Genomic DNA, 19,055 nt, shown 5'->3' on the forward strand with positions numbered 1-19,055 from the left:
TAATTATCTAGATGTATAATTATCTAGATATGGGTGTGGCATGCTCATTATGAAGGGATTCTAATGAGAACATTGACATGGAGGATGTTGATTGATATGTAGGAAATTATATCAATTATATGGAACAGTGTGGGATAAGCTTGGCAATTTTAAATGGTTAAAGGAGATACTCATTAAGAAAACTGGGGAGGGGATAGAGATGCTGAAGGAAAATATTAGATTTTATAAATGCAACAGGTTTTGTAGCATGTTAAGTGACAACTCCCATATCAGTGCTTTGGAAGTAATGACTAGAAGAAGTCAAGGAACACAAGAGTAATTTTCAAATAACTCTCAATAACACAGTTTTGGTGATGATGCCATCCTCTGAAAAGTTTTGTCATTCTGTATTTTACATAAAAATCAATGTAATCACTGTTTAGAAGATATTGTGATGTACCTTGTGTCCATGGGAGTTTTAAAGCAAGAGTTCATCAAGGACAAAGCCGACCTTCTGACTTCATGGAAAGTAAATCTCCCTCTGAGATTGCTTGAAACAGAAGACAACTGCTTGCACATACCATTTCCTAGATTTTAGTCCCACTAGGAGAGCCAATTTCAGTTTAGAAGAGATGTTTGTAGATGTAGTCAGTTGGTTTGTGTTAAGCTTTCATTCACAGGGAGATACAGCCACAGGTTGAGGAATAGGGGAACATTCCAAATACAGATGGGTCAGGAGGAAAAATTCAGGAGGGTAATTCTGTCTTTTGAGGTAGTCTTGGTTTTATACATACTTTCTTTCCTCCTCAGAGGCTGAATTTCAGATGACTTCAAATTACCTGGGGTTTTTGCTCTTTTTCTTCTTTTTCTCTTTTGTTGAATGTTTAGATAAGGATGCAAGAAAGTCAGCAGACTTTATGGTTCTGGACAGTTATTTTTATTTTATTAGTGAAAAAAAGTGGTCATAGCTATATTTGTAGATGTAAACCATGTTAAAGGTGAATGGAAACTTGGAGAAAGAGTCGACAGACTCTTGTTTTGCCTGGGGTTTTCTTATTTTAGTATTAAAAGTCTCATGTCTCTGGAAATCCCTTAGTCCTGAGCAAACTGGGACAGTTGGTCATACTACATAGAGATTGTCAAATCTAATCCAACTTGTTTTATCTCCATTTGTGAAGTCCATTTCCAAAATTGCTCTAAAGAAGTAAGAGGAATACTATCTCCACATAAATGTCCCCAGATGTTTCCAGTTGAAGAGGAAGGCATTCAAGTTTTGCATATTTTGTCCTAATTTTTAAAAAGGCATTAACTGCACTTCAAGCACACACTCGAGATATTGGTAATGTTTTTTGGTCATAGTAATTTAGGAAAAATACATGAATATGTAATTTGGACTTGGGATATGATTGAGAGCCATTTAAAGAAAAGTTCAAAGTGATGAAAGAGTTTCTGTGTTGAGCTCCAGATATAGTGGGGGAAACTGCTGAATGTTTTCAGTATTGAGCAGATCGATTATAAACATAATTTAGAAAGAGGATTATCTACACTTACTCATCCTGTACAAAGTAAACAATTATGCTCTCTTCTCAAACTTTTCCTTTTCTTTCAACAGTTTAAAAATATCTGAGTGCAGTGATATAGAAATAATGTGTGTGATTTAATTCACCTTTTAGAGTGCTTTACTCATGTTGCAAAAATAGCTTAGTGATCTCTATTCAAAGAGTTTCTGGAAATAACATTAAAATTAGCTGGGAAGAGCACATATGTGGTGTATAGTATATCTAAGGAAAAAAGTGTGTGTTAAATGAGCAGACATGTTCAATTATTTGCTATTCCAAAACTTTTATCCTTAGAGAATTTGGGTGACATGATCAGGTTAAAATGTAATTTTACATGCATTATTATTTTTTCAACAGATTTATTTTGATATGCAATGACTTACTATTTAATTAATCTTGGAAATACTTACTGTGTCAGAAAACTCCACATTCCTTTGGGTTTACAAAGGTTTGATTTGATGCTATTTACCTTGCTACAGATTTAATAATGTAAATTTCAAGAGCATCATTTGATTCTCAGAAATTAGCCCAATTTATTAAAACACAGTTGCTATTAGAGACACTTATCAACTAGAAAGCCTAACCTACATTACACTGACTTAATATCATTGCTTTCAATTCTTTGAGTTGCTTTTACTGATGTTATTTAGGATGGGGAAATTTTTTGACCACACTAAAATAAAAACTAATGATTTACTTTTGTACTTTATGTTCAACCATTTATGTTACCTTTCCCTTCAACTCAGTGCTCTACCTGTTCTTAATTCTTTGCACATATTTACTTTGTGCATAGGCAGAATGTCATTTTCTAACTTAAAAATGAAAACAACTTTCTTTTTTTTTTTTTTTTTTTTTTTTTTTTTTTTTTTTTTGCTGTACGCGGGCCTCTCACTGCTGTGGCCTCTCCCGTTGCGGAGCACAGGCTCCGGACACACAGGCCCCGCGGCCATGGCTCGCGGGCCCAGCCGCTCCGCGGCATGTGGGATCCTCCGGGATCGGGGCACGAACCCGCGTCCCCTGCATCGGCAGGCGGACTCCCAACCACTGCGCCACCAGGGAGGCCCTGAAAACAACTTTCTGATAAGAGTAATGGTCTCTGTAAGCAAAATGTGTTCACTTTGTTAAAATCAGTTCTTTACAGATGACTTTGAAGGTGAAGGTGGTCAAAGGGTACAAATATACAGTTATAAGATAATTACTCCTGGGGATGTAATGTACAGCATGGTGACTACAGTTAACAATGCTGTATTGTATATTTGAAAGTTGCTAAGAGAGTAGATCTGAAAAGTTCTTATCATAACAAAAAAATTGCAACTATGTATGGTGATAGATGTTAACCAAACTTATTGTAGTGGTTATTTTGCAATATGTACATATATCAACTCATTGTACACCTAAAACTAATACAACGATATATGTCAATTATCTTAATTTTTAAAAATGGCTAAAATAATAAAGAAGGTGGTCTCTAAACATGCCATGTATGAACATTTGCTGAAGCAGTATTTGAAATTATTTCAAAATAGTTAGTCAGTTACTAGCGATATAATTTGCTTCATGCTTTGCATGAACTTTATTTTGCGTAGGATTTTCTTAAACTATTTAAACAATTAATACCATTTCTTTTCCTTTTGGTAATTATCTATGAAGTAATGTTTACTATTTTATGATACCTACTATAAAGCAATATGAATTCTATATGCCAGGGAAACAAATACTTAAAGAATAAAAGATTGGGGGATTGGTTCAAGATGGCGGAGTAGAAGGACATGCACTCACTCCCTCTTGCGATAGCACCAGAATCACAACTAACTGCTGAACAATCATCGACAGGAAGACACTGGAACTCACCAAAAGAGATACCCCACATCCAAAGACAAAGGAGAAGCTACAATGATATGGTAAGAGGGGCTCAATCAAAATAAAACTGCTGGGTGGGTGACTCACAAACTGGAGAACACTTATACCACAGAAGTCCACCAACTGGAGTGAAGGCTCTGAGCCCCACATCAGGCTTCCCAACCTGGGGGTCCGGAAATGGGAGAATTCCTAGAGAATCAGACTTTGAAGACTAGCAGTATTTGATTGCAGGACTTCAACAGGACTGCGGGAAACAGAGACTCCACTCTTTGAGGGCACACAAAAAGTAGTGTGAGCATCAGGACCCAGGGGAAGGAGCAGTGACCCCATAGGAGTCTGAACAAGACCTACCTGCTAGTGTTGGAGGGTCTCCTGCAGAGACGGGGTGTGGCTGTGGCTCTCCGTGAGAACAAGGACACTGGCAGCAGAAGTTCTGGGAAGTATGCCTTGGCATGAGCCCTCCCAGAGTCCACCATTAGCCCCACCAAAGAGGCAGGTAGGCTCCAGTGTTGGATTTCCTCAGGCCAAAAAGCCAACAGGGAGGGAAGCCAGCCCCACCCATCAGCAGACAAGTGGATTAAACTTTTACTGAGCTCTGCCCACCAGAGCAACAGCCAGCTCTACCCACCACCGTTCCCTCCCATCAGGAAACTTGCACAAGCCTCTTAGATAGCCTCATCCACCAGAGGGCAGACAGCAGAAGCAAGAAGAACTACAGTCCTGCAGCCTGTGGAACAAAAACCACATTCACAAAAAGATAGACAAGATGAAAAGGCAGAGGACTATGTACCAGACAAATGAACAAGATAAAACCCCAGAAAAACAACTAAATGAAGTGGGGATAGGCAACCTTCCGGAAAAAGAATTCAGAATAATGATAATGAAGATGATCCAGGACCTCAGAAAAAGAATGGAGGCAAAGATCGAGAAGATGCAAGAAATGTTTAACAAAGACCCAGAAGAATTAAAGAAAAAACACCTAGAAGAATTAAAGAACAAACAAACAGAGATGAACATACAATAACTGAAATGAAAACTACACCAGAAGGAATCAATAACAGAATAACTGAGGCAGAAAAACGGAGAAGTGACCTGAAAGGCAAAATGTTGGAATTCACTGCCATGGAACAGAATAAGGAAAAAAGAATGAAAAGAAATGAAGACAGCCTAAGAGACCTTTGGGACAACATTAAATGCAACAAAATTCACATTATAGGGGTCCCAGAAGAAGAAGAGAGAGAGAAAGGACCCGAGAAAATATTTGAAGAGATTATAGTCGAAAACTTCCCTAACATGGGAAAGGAAATAGCCACCCAAGTCCAGGAAGTGCAGAGAGTCCCAGGCAGGATAAACCCAAGGAGAAACACATGGAGACACATAGTGATCAAATTGAAAAAAATTAAAGACAAAGAAAATTATTCAAAGCAACAAGGGAAAAATGACAAATAACATACAAGGGAACTGCTATAAAATTAACAGCTGATTTCTCAGCAGAAACTCTACAAGCCAGAAGGGAGTGGCATGATATATTTAAAATGATGAAAGGGAAGAACCTACAACCAAGGTTACTCTACCGGCAAGGACCTCATTCAGATTCGACAGAGAAATCAAAAGCTTTACAGACAAGCAAAAGCTAAGAGAATTCAGCACCACCAAACCAGCTCTACAACAAATGCTAAAGGAACTTCTCTAAGTGGGAAACACAAGAGAAGAAAAGGACCTACAAAAACAAACCAAAACAATTAAGAAAATGGTCATAGGAACATACATGTCAATTATTACCTTAAACGTGAATGGATTAAATGCTCCAACCAAAAGACACAGGCTCGCTGAATGGATACAAAAGCAAGACCCATATGAATGCTGTCTACAAGAGACCCACTTCAGACTTAGGGATGCATACAGACTGAAAGTGAGGGGAGGGAAAAACATATTCCATGCAAATGGAAATCAAAAGAATCCTGGAGTAGCAATACTCATATCAGATAAAATCGACTTTAAAATAAAGAATGTTACAAGAGACAAGGAAGGACACTACATAATGATCAAGGAATCAATCCAAGAAGAAGATATAACAATTATAAATATATATGCACCCAACATAGGAGCACCTCAATACATAAGGCAACTGCTAACAGCTATAAAAGAGGAAATCAACAGTAACACAGTAATAGTGGGGGACTTTAACACCTCACTTTCACCAATGGACAGATCATCCAAACAGAAAATTAATAACAAAACAGAAGCTTTAAATGACACAATAGACCAGATAGATTTAATTCATATTAATAGGACATTCCATCCAAAAACAGCAGATTACACTTTCTTTCCAAGTGTGCATGGAACATTCTCCAGGATAGATCACATCTTGGATCACAAATCAAACCTCAGTAAATTAAGAAAATTGAAATCATATCAAGCATCTTTTCTGATCACAACACTATGAGATTAGAAATGAATTACAGGGAAAAAAACATAAAGACATGGAGGCTAAACAATACGTTACTAAATACCCAAGCTCACTGAAGAAATCAAAAAATACCTGGAGACAAATTACAATGAAAACACGATGATCCAAAACCTATGGGATGCAGCAAAAACAGTTCTAAGAGGGAAGTTCATAGCAATACAAGCCTACCCCAAGAAACAAGAAAAATCTCAAACAATCTAACCTTACATCTAAAGGAACTAGAGAAAGACGAACAAACAAAACCCAAAGTTAGCTGACGGAAAGAAATCATAAAGATCAGAGCAGAAATAAATGAAATAGAAACAAAGAAAACAAGAGGTCAATAAAACTAAAAGCTTGTTCTTGGAGAAGATAAACAAAATTGATAAACCATTAGCCAGACTCATCAAGAAAAAGAGGGAGAGGACTCAAATCAATAAAATTATAAATGAAAAAGGAGAAGTAATAACAGACACGGCACAAATACAAACCACCCTGAGACTACTACAAGCAACTCTATGCCAATAAAATGGACAACCTGGAAGAAATGGACAAATTCTTAAAGGGGTATAACCTTCCAAGACTGAACCAGGAAGAAATAGAAAATATGAACAGACCAATCACCAGTAGTGAAATTGAAACTGTGATTAAAAATCTTCCAACAAACAAAAGTCCAGGACCAGTTGACTTCACAAGTGACTTCTATCAAACATTTAGAGAAGAACAAACACCCATCCTTCTCAAACTCTTCCAAAAAATTGCAGAGGAAGGAACATTGCCAACTCATTCCATGAGGCCACCATCACTCTGATACCAAAACCAGAGAAGGACACTACAAAAAAATAAAATTACAGACCAATATCACTGATGAATATAGATGCAAAAATCCTCAACAAAATACTAGGAAACAGAATCCAAGAACACATTAAAAGGATCATACACCATGATCAAGTGGGATTTATCCTAGGGATGCAAGGATTCTTCAAGATAAGCAAATCAATCACTGTGATACACCATATTAGCAAACTAAAGAATAAAGCCATGATCATCTCAGTAGATGCAGAAAAAGCTTTTGACAAAAGTCAACACCCATTTATGATAAAAACTCTCCAGAAAGTGGGAATAGAGGGAACCTACCTCAACATAATAAAGGCTGTGTACGACAAACCCACAGCCAACATCATTCTCAATGGTGACAAACTGAAAGCATTTCCTCGAAGATCAGTAAGAAGACAAAGGTGCCCACTCTCACCACTATTATTCAACATAGTTTTGGAAGTTTTAGCTACGGCAATCAGAGAACGAAAAGAAATAAAAGGAATACAAAGTGGAAAAGAAGAAGTAAAACTGTCACTAAAACTGTCACTTTGTTTGTAGATGACATGATACTATACATAGAGAATCCTAAAGATGCCAGCAGAAAACTCCTAGAGCTAATCAATGAATTTGGTAAAGTTGCAGGATACAAAATTAATGCACAAAAATCTCTTGCATTCCTATACAAAAATGGTGAAAAATCTGAAAGAGAAATTAAGGAAACACTCCCATTTACCATTGCAACAAAAGGAATAAAATACCTAGGAATAAACCTACCTATGGAGACAAAAGACCTGTATGCAGAAAATTATAAGACACTGCTGAAAGAAATTAAAGATGATACAAATAGATGGAGAGAAATACCATGTTCTTGGATTGGAAGAATAAATATTGTGAAAATGACTATACTACCAAAAACAATCTACAGATTCAATGCAATCCCTATCAAACTACCAATGGCAATTTTTACAAAACTAGAACAAAAAATCTTAAAATTTGTATGGAGACACAAAAGACCCCGAATAGCCAAAGCAGTCTTGAGGGAAAAGAACGGAGCTGGAGGAATCAGACTACCTAACTTCAGACTATACTACAAAGCTACAGTAATCAAGACAATATGGTACTGGCACAAAAATAGAAATATAGATCAATGGAACAGGATAGAAAGGCCAGAGATAAACCCACACATGTGTGGTCAAGTTATCTATGACAAAGCAGGCAAGGGTGGAGAAATGACGGTCTCCTCAATAAGTGCTGCTGGGAAAACTGAACAGCTACATGTAAAAGAATGAAATTAGAACACTGCCTAACACCATACACAAAAATAAACTCAAAAAGGATTAGAGACCTAAATGTAAGTCTGGACAGTATAAAACTCTTAGAGGAAAACATAGGAAGAACACTCTTTGACATAAATCACAGCAAGATCTTTTTTTGATCCACCAGCTAGAGTATTGGAAATAAAAGCAAAAATAAAGAAATGGGATCTAATGATACTTAAAAGCTTTTACACAGCAAAGGAAACCATAAACAACACGAAGATACAACCCTCAGAATGGGAGAAAATATTTGCAGATGAATCAACAGACAAAATATCTAAATAGCTCATGCAGTTCAATATTAAAAAAACAAACAACCCAATCAAAAATGGGCAGAAGACCTAAATAGACATTTCTCCAAAGAAGACATACATACAGATGGCCAAGAAGCACATGAAAACCTGCTCAACATCACTAATTGTTAGAGAAATGCAAATCAAAACTACAGGGAGGTATCACCTCACAGTAGTTACAATGGGCATCATCAGAAAATCTACAAACAATAAATGCTGGAGAGGGTGTGGAGAAAAGGGAACCCTCTTGCACTGTTCGTGAGAATGTAAATTGATACAGCCACTATGGAGAACAGTATGGAGGTTCCTTAAAAAACTAAAAATAGAATTACCATATGACCCAGCAATCCCACTACTGGGCATATACCCAGAAAAAAACATAATTCAAAAAGACACATGCTCCCCAATGTTCATTGCAGCACTATTGACTATAGCCAGGTCATGGAAGGAACCTAAGTGTCCATCGACAGATGAATGGATAAAGAAGATGTGGTACATATATACAATGGAATATTACTCAGCCATAAAAAGGAATGAAATTGGGTGATTTGTAGAGAGGTGGATGGATCTAGAGACTATCATACAGAGTGAAGTAAGTCAGAAACAGAAAAACAAATATCGTATATTAACGCATATATGTGGAACCTAGAAAAATGGTACAGATGAACCGGTTTGCAGGACAGAAATAGAGACACAGATGTAGAGGACAAACGTATGGACACCAAGGGGGAAAAGTGGTGGTGGGGCTGGTGGTGGCATGAATTGGGAGGTTGGGATTGACATATATACACTAATATGTATAAAATGGATAACTAATAAGAACCTGCTGTATAAAAAATAAATGAAATAAAATTTTTTAAAAGATAAAAAAAGAATAAAAGATTGAATACACTTTAACTGGATCCATGAAAGTTCTAATATATAGCACTCTAAAGTGGAGTGATTACAGTAATATTTAACAATATTCCATGGTTTTATAAAACAGAAAAGGTACATTAGAAATCTAATCTAGCAGTTCCTACAGTGTAGTCTGGGATGGGATACTCGTCCTTTGGCATGTTCCATGAAGGGGAACAGAGGACTTGGCCAAGTAGTTGTGTGAGATGCTGCATGTAATACCTCTCTTGTAGATTTAATATTTATGCGTATATGTTAGCCTATTCAAGACTCCATGAAGGCATCTGTTTAATTTTTTTACTCAACTTTTCTCAAACTGTGGAATGATTTTGTTCTTTAAAACCAATGTTCTCACACCCCTTCCCCAACAGCATCTGGTAAATATTAATCCAGCACACCAGGGCACTGTGACCAAGGGTGCTCAGTGCCTCACTGTACTTGTGGTATTGAGACAAAAAGTAGATACATCCATTTCTAGAGTTAGTCAACTGGCTTGTAACTGGTAAGAGCTAGAACTAAAACCCAGGTCTCCTGACTGTGTAGGACTTCTGAGGCCATGCTCAAGTGACTATAGCAGGCGAGTGTCAGGGGCTAGGGCATGCACCACATCAGGGTTCTGAAATAACTTTTGTACCAAGAGCTAATTGAGAAATACTTAGGGTAGAATGTTGAAGTTCCATAAGATCAGATATAGTAGTCAGAGCTGAAGCTAGACTGCCTTGGATGGAAATTATTCCGTTGCTTACCAGACACCTAACCTTGAGTGCATTACTTAACTTCTCTGTACCTTAGTTTTCTCATCCATAAAATGGATACAGTAGTTTCTGGCTCATAGGATTTGTTGTGAGAATTACTAAATGAATTAATACATTTAAACTTAGATCACATCACACACATAGTAAGCATTTGATAAATATTATTTCTAGTTATGCATTTATGAGGAAGTAGCAAACATGGATACCCTACCATTATGGTGACCTAATATGGGGTGGTAGTTTTAGGGATAAGAGAAGCATGTTGTGCATGCTAATTGGGAAAGCCTCTGAAGTAACAAGTGGACCTTCTGGTCATTCATCTGCCTGATTCACAATTCAGCTTAATTGAATAGTTATTCAATAAAAGCACCTCTAAATATCCAAATATTGTAAAAGGTATGTATGTATAGAGTGTGAGCACATAGATTATAAAGGTCAATACATAAAACAATAGGAGGTGCATACAATTAAATGAGTAAGATGACCTTCTTGAAGACACATGCCATTTTAGTGTAAAAGCAAAATACCAACCTGAGGGTTTTTTTGGGGGTGTATATGAATAATTATTTAAACTGAACCATCTGTTTTTATACCTTTTACCCCTGGAAGACTGAATTTTTTAAGGGTAGAGATGATGCTTTATTCATTTGTATATTAGGCAAGCAACACAGTATTTGACAGGCAACAGATAATTCAATAAATATTGAAAGAAAGAATGAAACTGCTCTTGGATCCTTTGCTTTCAGTTTGCCATTCTATGGTAACTATTGAAATTTGAAACAAATGAACTAGAATTAGCATTATATATAACATATGCCTTTTCTTTTGAAAGCAGTAATAATAGCTATCATAGATCACTATGACCCAGGCCCTAATCTAAATGCTTTTTGTACACCATCTCATTTAATCTTTATAGCAGCTTGATAAGTAGGTGTTATCAACAAGTGGAAGTTAGAATTTGAACCTGGGCCTGTTTAATTTGAAGGACTCTGCTTCATAACATTGCCCATCTTACATAATAATTTGAATGATCTTTTTCCTAATGTTACATTTTAAAGAAATTTTGTTGTAGTAATATATTTTAAAACATACTGTCAGAACACTGGGAGGAATATGTTTCCAAATTCCAGCTGGTAGGTTGGTCACTTTTCAATAAAGTTGCCATGTCTGTTTCCTTCTGAAACTGAAAACATTTTTGTGGTTATATATTTTATAGTTAATATTACAATATCCAGATTATCATTTGTAGTCAACATATTTCAGGCAACGAGTAGAGTAATTAGCCATTTAGATACTTTACAGCACCTAAGCTCTTTTCTCTGAGCTACTGGCAATGCATGATGGCCTGTGACAAGTCTTCACAACTGGTTTTCATTTTTAGAGGAAAAGAGCCTTTGTACATACCTTTGAGGTACTTTGTCTACCTTGTAATTTGACTTGGTTAAAGCAACTACTGTTAACTTCACATGATCAGGAGATAACTCTGAAGTCACAAATATGGGTATAATTTGTTTTCTACAATATATATTCATTTTCCATGCAACTTTTAAAATATATATTAATCAATTCAGCCATAGATTTCCACAGCTCCGATTTTAAAGTGAGCAATACTGCAGTGCTAGCAGACCAGCTTGAAACAGCCAGTCATCTGCCTGTCCCTGTCTTAACTGTACTTACTCTCAACTCCACTGTGGTGACCATCACTTGCCAAAAAATGCTAGAACCAAAGGCATCACTGAAGATAAAGATAGCAAACCTGTATTTGTGGCTGCACAGCTAAAACAATAGGAAAGGTGCTCGAATGTGTATTTAAGTTCACGCTGACCCTATAGGGTCAGAGGTGCTTTTGGCTCTGGCTCTGGTGCTTCTCCGTGTGGCATTAGGAGCAACAGTAGCAGTCATATTATTTATTCATTGTTTTGAAGCAACTTTGGCTGATAGGGTGAGGGCTCCACTACTGGTACTTCTAGGAAGCTGTTAAGCTCCACAAGGTCAGGGACCATGTCCTCTTCTCTATCTTTGGGTCTATAGCCAGCAAAAGAAGGAATAGTTGCTGAACATTATTTAAATAAACAAGAGAAGTAGCACCTCCAATTCTGCTGTCTTGGTTTGGGCAGTGGTTCAGGAGATGGTGATCCACATTTCAGAAGCAATTTTCGTGGCACAGGTGGCCTAGATCCAGAAAGTTATTTCTAAAGGATATAAGGAGTGCAAGGCAGAGGTGTTGGCCATGGAATACACCCCTGTCTGGAAGCCTCTATGGTGGCTACAAGATGAGGATATGAATTAGTGAATTGGATGGCACCTTCACTATAAGCCCATGCAGAGTGCCTCCTAGAATTGCATTCTCCAATTTTGGAGAATGAAAGACCAGATTGTGAAGCATGACCTCTCCTATGGCTGTTTGTGTGATTCTGGATGAATTTGTCTCCATGGATTCTAGTGTGCTAAACAATTAAAAACCATAAGCATATTCAGAGTTGAAAATATGCAATCATGGCAGAAAGATTAGGTAAAACTGCCAGAAAAGAACAGGTAAACCTTATATATTTATTTTTATGGTGTATTGTGGACACATAAATTGTGGATTGTGACACAGAATGTAGTGAAGTTTTTGGTGGATCATCTAGAACAGTATTTTCCAAGCTCTAATGCATGTTCAGATCACTTGAGGATCTTGTTAAAATATAGATTCTGACTCACCTGTCCAGGGTGGGGCCTGAGATTCCTTATTTCTAATCAGCTCTAGGTGATACGGATGCAGCTGATCAATGAGTGAATCTCAGTAGCAAGATTTAGGATACTGTTTCTCAAACTTGGCTTCACACTGGAATCATTAAAAAGCCAGGGAATTTTTAAAGATGCTGATGCCTGGGTCTCAGCCCTTAAGATTCTGATTTAATTGATAAGGGATGTGGCCTGAGCTTAGGGATTTGTGAAAAGCTCCCTAGGAGATTCCAGTGTGCAGCTAAATTGGAGAATTGATGCTCTGGCTCAGACTGGCTTCAATTTACTTTTGAGAAAAGGTATTCATTTTAAGCATCTAATCTTATATATTTTTCCTTGCAGGTTGCAGCGATCTACAAGGACTCAAGTATTGGAAATCTTATAAACATAGTAATTGTAAAATTAGTTATAATTCATGATGAACAGGTAAGAAACAGTTCTAAAAGTAGTAATCCTAGCTGCAGTAGGCTCTTAGCGGGAATATAGAGAGAGATCATGAAACTCTTATTAGAAATGAGATATTTTAAAAATGTATATTGCAAAACTTGATTTGAAAAGGAGTGGAGTTAACTTTTTCTGTCGTGATGGAAACAAAATGGAATGACAACAGAGGAAGTTACAAAAATTAATAAACAATTAAAAATTTAAGGTTGAAAACATTTAGGTATTCACTTTTATAATCCTACTGTTGAAAGATTTAAAATATAGTAATTTTCAGAAGTTGGTTTTTCAATCCCAAATATTGGAAGGTCTAATTTGATTCTGTTTTGATCACAGTGTTTTAAGTATTGCTGAAATATGTTTTAGATATGAGGGAAAGATGATACCACTTTTTCATTTGCCTGTGAAAATGCTATTTAATGAATTGCATAAACACTGACAGGCTTGGAAGGAAAAAGGCCATGAATGTTTTGACGTAATGTTAAATTGCTGATTTTTTGTGTGTAGGAAGGACCAGTCATCAGTTTTAATGCAGCTACCACGTTACGCAACTTCTGTTTATGGCAGCAAACTCAGAATGTTCTTGATGATGCCCACCCATCCCACCATGATACTGCTGTTCTTATCACTAGGTACAGTTCTAGAAATAACCCTTGCAATTAAATTGTTTACGCTTTATCTCCTGCGTGATCACCAATACTTCTTTTTACGTTAATTGTTTATCGATAATATATAGAAACGTTCTATGAGAACTTGTATTACAAAAGATACCATTGAATGAAAACATTCTTCTGTTTTTTTCAGACCAGAACACTGGCCTGATTCCTTAGGAAATTAGCAACGTTAGGTTGCTAAGTAATGGTTTGACATAAACAAGATAATTTCCTTATTATATTAGTGACAGAGTAAGAATTAGGAAAATTAGTTGGAAATTAATATAGTTACAGAACTGAGAACACGTTTTGTTTCTTCCCTAACTTGACCTTTAAATCGCTTGTAAAAGAAAGCCTTTGAATTTATTTTGGACTCCCTATACTTAAAAATATCTATCTGCTCCTTGTTTTGATGCTCAATGCATGACTTAATTACTGGGCTGCTTTTGCTAGGGTTTTTCTCAAACCTATTTATTTATATGCAGCTGCTGCTATTATAAAATGAGTATCCATTTTACATGTACCACTATACATTGTTAATTCACATCTTTGTTTCAGCAACAGTCATGCTACTAGGATATTTAGATCCTGAGTTTGTTTGTTTTGGTTGGTTGCTTGGCCAAGGGGGAAAAATCTTTTGCTTGAGGGTCAGACTCAGAGAAATTTTGGCTTTCTAGAACCCTGAAATGAAAACCTTTAGTTCATGTAAAACAGCTGACATATTGTCCATGTGCTTTATTTCTTTTCTAAACTAAAACAGAATTGACTCAAATTTATGCAGAGTATTCTATTACCAATCCATGGTTCTGCCTTGGGTTATAGTTAGAGGCCAAGCAGCAAAGACGGAAGATAACAGGTTAATGATGGGTGGGAGGAAAAGGGCTGTAAGAAGAGACCATGAGGGAGGAGACTAGAGAACTGTCATAATGAATGTTTAGGGACTAAGTAATTTAAGAAGGAAAAAATTTAAGCAACTTGGTAACATCTGAGAACATCATTATTTTGCAACTGAGAATAATAGCTGAAGTTCATGAAGGCATTGAAACATCAAGAGTATATTACATATACTACTGCATAAATAAAGGCAGAGAGGAGAAAAATACACTTAGAAAGCTTTTCATTGAACTTTGTTAAGCTTCAGCTGTTCACAGCAATCACTTTTATATAGCACCTATTGCTTATTGATATGCAAAAATGGTGCATTACTCTAGGTTTAGGGTAATACTCATGTCATAGTTAAAGCTTCTTTATCTTTGTTTTGGCATGTTGCAAAAATATTTTCTGAAAATGCTTCAAAATCTTTTGTTTTAAGGGAAGACATTTGTGGAGCTAGAGAGAAATGTGACACATTAGGTAAGTTATTTGGTAAATAAAATATAGCTTATATAATTGTTTACTGAATTATTTAAAATGATGTTTCGATTATCTTCCTTTTAATTTACACATTAATCATTTTGATTATTAATTAATGGTTAGTGTCACTATTATTTGATTCTGCTCTAAGTTTTAAAGAATAAGAGCTAATATTTATGTACCAATTAATTTCTAAATATCAAGTGCTATGCAGAGCTTGACATTTTAAAGTGTTTTATTGTGTAATATTTGATCCATACAAAATAGTGCATAAAAACTTATATGCAAATTTAAAGCAAAAAAAAAAAAAAGATTAGTCATGAATCCACCACCAGATTTAAGAATTAGAAATTTATCGGTACTGTTCTATGGCCTGTGCTAAGTCCTTATTCTCTCCCTTGCACTTCCCCAAGAGGTAACCAATAGCATAAATTTTGTATGTGGCAGTTCCTTCCATCTATTGAAAAATAGTTTTATTGTATATGTATATATTCCTAAAAGAAATTGCTTGATTATGCTTATTTTTGAGCTTTAGTTCATGCATTTTCACTGTTGTACAATATTTCATCCACAGTTTACATATCTATATCCTGTCAGTGAATATTTGGGCTGATTCCAGCTGTTTTCTATTATGAACTTTATTATTAGAGCTAAGGTATATTCCTACGGTTAGAATTGCATGCCATTAAATGTACTCATGTTTAACTTTATAAGATATACCAAATTATTTTCTAAAGTGGTACCAATTTATACCTTTAATCGATAGTGTATAAGCATTCATTTTGATTATAGCACTATTAATACCAGGATCTTCAAATTTCTCATTTTTGCCAATCTAAATTTAATATAGTTCATTATAGCAATAATTTTCAGTTCCCTGGTCACTAATGAGTTTGGACATCTTTTTATATATTTACTGGTCATTTATATTTCCTTTTTGGACAGGAATGAAAGAAATGAAAAAAACATTGCCTATTTTTCTGCTGTGGTATTTTTCATTTTCTTACTGCCTTTTAGTGTTCTTTATAACTTCTTGATACCAAACCCTTTTTGGTTTATATGTATTGCAAATATCTGTTAATAATTTGTTCCTTAGTGTTAATTGTTTTGTGTGTGTGAAAATATATGCTGTAGCTGAATTTATAATTTTAGGTTTAGCAATTTTGTATCTTACTAAAGAAATTATAGCCTTCTGAGCCTTCTGTAGCTCAAAAGTCTGAGTGTATTATCCTGTTTTCTTGTAAATATTTAAAAATTTGTCTTTTCACATTTAAATCTCTAAACCGTTTGGCATAATTTTTTTTGATGTGGTATCAAATAGGGATCTAGTTTTGTAAGTTCCTTCTCTCTGTGGATGTCCAGTTTCCTCAGATCACACATTGACTAGTTCACCTCCTTTCATTAGAATCTGCAATGCCATATATAAAGTTTCTGTTTGCACTGGCACGTGCAAATCATCCCGCTGTTTCATTAATCAATACTTTTTATTTAGTCCATGTGCCAATTTCATATTAGTTCAAATTTTATAGCTATATAATAAATCATCATAATTCATAGGGTATATAACTCCATCTAATTTTCTTCAAGAGTATTTTGGCTATTCTTGGACCTTTGCTCTTCCATAAAAATTTTAGACCAGCATGTCAAATCATTATAAAACAATTATCTGTCTATTTATGAAGGTCTTTTTAAAATTTCTTTCAGTAGTATATAATATTTTCTTTCAAAGCTGGTCATACACAACTTTCATTTACCTCTTTTATTAGTGTATGGTCTATGATGTTGATTGATAGAAATGCATTAGATTATTTGGATTATTGATTTTAAATCTAGCCACCTGATTCATTACTCTAATTAATCCTTATAATTTACATGTGGATATTTATATCACTTGTGAATTATGGCTATTATTCTTCCTCTTCTTCAATCCTTATAACTTTCTTTCATTTTTCTCTTTTTCTTTCTTTTGTCTTAAAGCAAGACAAAAACCTTGTTGGATGTTGAATAGAAATGATGACGGTAGCCTTTTTTCCTGGATTTTAAAAGGAATACTTGTGCAGTTTCACCATTAGGAATAATATTTGACATAGGTTCTTGGCAGATAAACTTATCATCATAGTTTTCTGAGACTTAAAAAATGTATGCTGTTTTATTAAAAACTTTTTCAGATATTGAAATGATCATACGATTAATTTAATCCTGTGAATTCCTTTTATGAGTTTTGTAACACTAAACCAAACTTGATCAAGGTTTTTCCTTTTTTTTTTTTGAAACACACTGCTAGATTCCATTCCATGCATATATTTTCAGGAGTGAAATGGTCTTCCTTCGATTATATTTGTCTAATTTTGATACCAAGGCTTTATTCACCATACAGAATTTGTTGGAAGTGTATTATTTCTTTTCCCATTCTCTGGAAGATTTTATATAATGTTGGAATGATCTAAATCTTGAAAGCATGGGAGATCCCACCTAGAAAACCATCTGGGTTTCATCTTTCCTTTGTGGAAAGATATTTAACTATTTAATTTTTCCAACGGTAATCAGACTTTTAAAAAATCTTTTTGAAGGTATTTTAAAAAGTGTGCTTTTCTAGATATCTGGCCATTTCTTTTAGTAGTAGTAAAATTAATTAGCTTAAATTATTCTCATAGCATTTTCTTTTAAGTTCTGTCAGTAGCTATACTTCTGCCTTGTTTTATTTCTGATATTATCTATTTGCACTTCTTTATAAAGGCCCAATTTCACTGGAATATAGTCTATTGCATTTGTCTGTTTAAAGGATCAAATCTTTGCTTTCAATCTCATTTTTATTTCATTAATTTCTGCTCTCTCTCTCCTTTTCTTTCCAATTTACTCCTGCTGTTCTATTTATAATGTAAACTGTTAGCTCAATAACATCCAGGATTTTTTCTTTTCTAATTTTATTGTTTAAGACTATCGATTTACTTCAAGGTATCATTTTATTGTGTCCCACAAGTTTTGATAGGTATTTTGCATGTCATTTAAAATTCTAAATTCTAAGTATGTATAAATTCATCATGATTTCTTTTTTGACTTATTAATTTAGAAATGCATTTAAAATTTTTATGAATATATTGAGACTTACTGTTTGTTGTTTATTAAATTCTAATTTAATTTCACTGTAGTTGGAGAACATGATCTATACGATACCCATTCTTTGAAATCTTTTGGTATTACCTGTATGGTCTATTATGTGGTCAGTTAAAAAAAAATGTTTCATATATGTTTAAACAGAATGTACATTATTTAACTATGGTATACAGGTTTCTATATGCCTGTTAAATCAAACTTGCCAATTATGTTATTCAAATCAACTATATATTTACTAATTTTTTGCTTACTAGGTCACTTACTTGAAACATGAATATATCTCTGTCACTCTCCATTTTCAATTTTACATTATAATTTTTACAATTACAGTATTCAAATTTTTTGTTTCATCTACTTTCAGGCTAACTCATTAGGCATATATAAGTTTGAATTGAACCTTTTACAATTGTGCAGTGATTTCTTTTTATCTCTAATAATGCTTTTTAAAGAAAATAAAGTCAGTATAGCTTAATTTTAAAGTACTGTGTCTGGCAATACTATAGCTAGCCAACTTTTCCATTTTTTTAGGTCTCCGAACTCTTTTTTTTTTTTTTTGCATCTTTATTGGAGTATTATTGCTTTACAATGGTGTGTTAGTTTCTGCTTTATAACAAAGTGAATCAGTTATACATATACATATGTTCCCATATCTCTTCCCTCTTGCGTCTCCCTCCCTCACACCCTCCCTATCCCACCACTCTAGGTGGTCACATAGCACCGAGCTGATCTTCCTGTGCTATGCGGCTGCTTCCCACTAGCTATCTATTTTACTTTTGTCAGTGTATATATGTCCATGCCACTCTCTCGCTTTGTCACAGCTTACCCTTCCCCCTCCCCATA

The 19,055-nt window shown here is 35.0% G+C and overlaps 1 protein-coding gene across 1 annotated transcript in view; it reads left to right on the plus strand.

The window, feature by feature from the left end:
• ADAMTS20 (ADAM metallopeptidase with thrombospondin type 1 motif 20) overlaps window positions 1-19,055 on the plus strand; it is a 190,306-nt gene that overhangs the window by 52,620 nt on the left and 118,631 nt on the right. The window contains exons 5-7 of the mRNA XM_060111904.1: window positions 12,997-13,080; window positions 13,603-13,727; window positions 15,061-15,101. Coding sequence (XP_059967887.1) covers window positions 12,997-13,080; window positions 13,603-13,727; window positions 15,061-15,101 — 250 coding nt within the window. The remainder of the gene's footprint in view (window positions 1-12,996; window positions 13,081-13,602; window positions 13,728-15,060; window positions 15,102-19,055) is intronic.

Source organism: Mesoplodon densirostris, chromosome 11 (assembly GCF_025265405.1).
Source record: "Mesoplodon densirostris isolate mMesDen1 chromosome 11, mMesDen1 primary haplotype, whole genome shotgun sequence".
Lineage (NCBI taxonomy): Eukaryota > Metazoa > Chordata > Mammalia > Artiodactyla > Ziphiidae > Mesoplodon > Mesoplodon densirostris.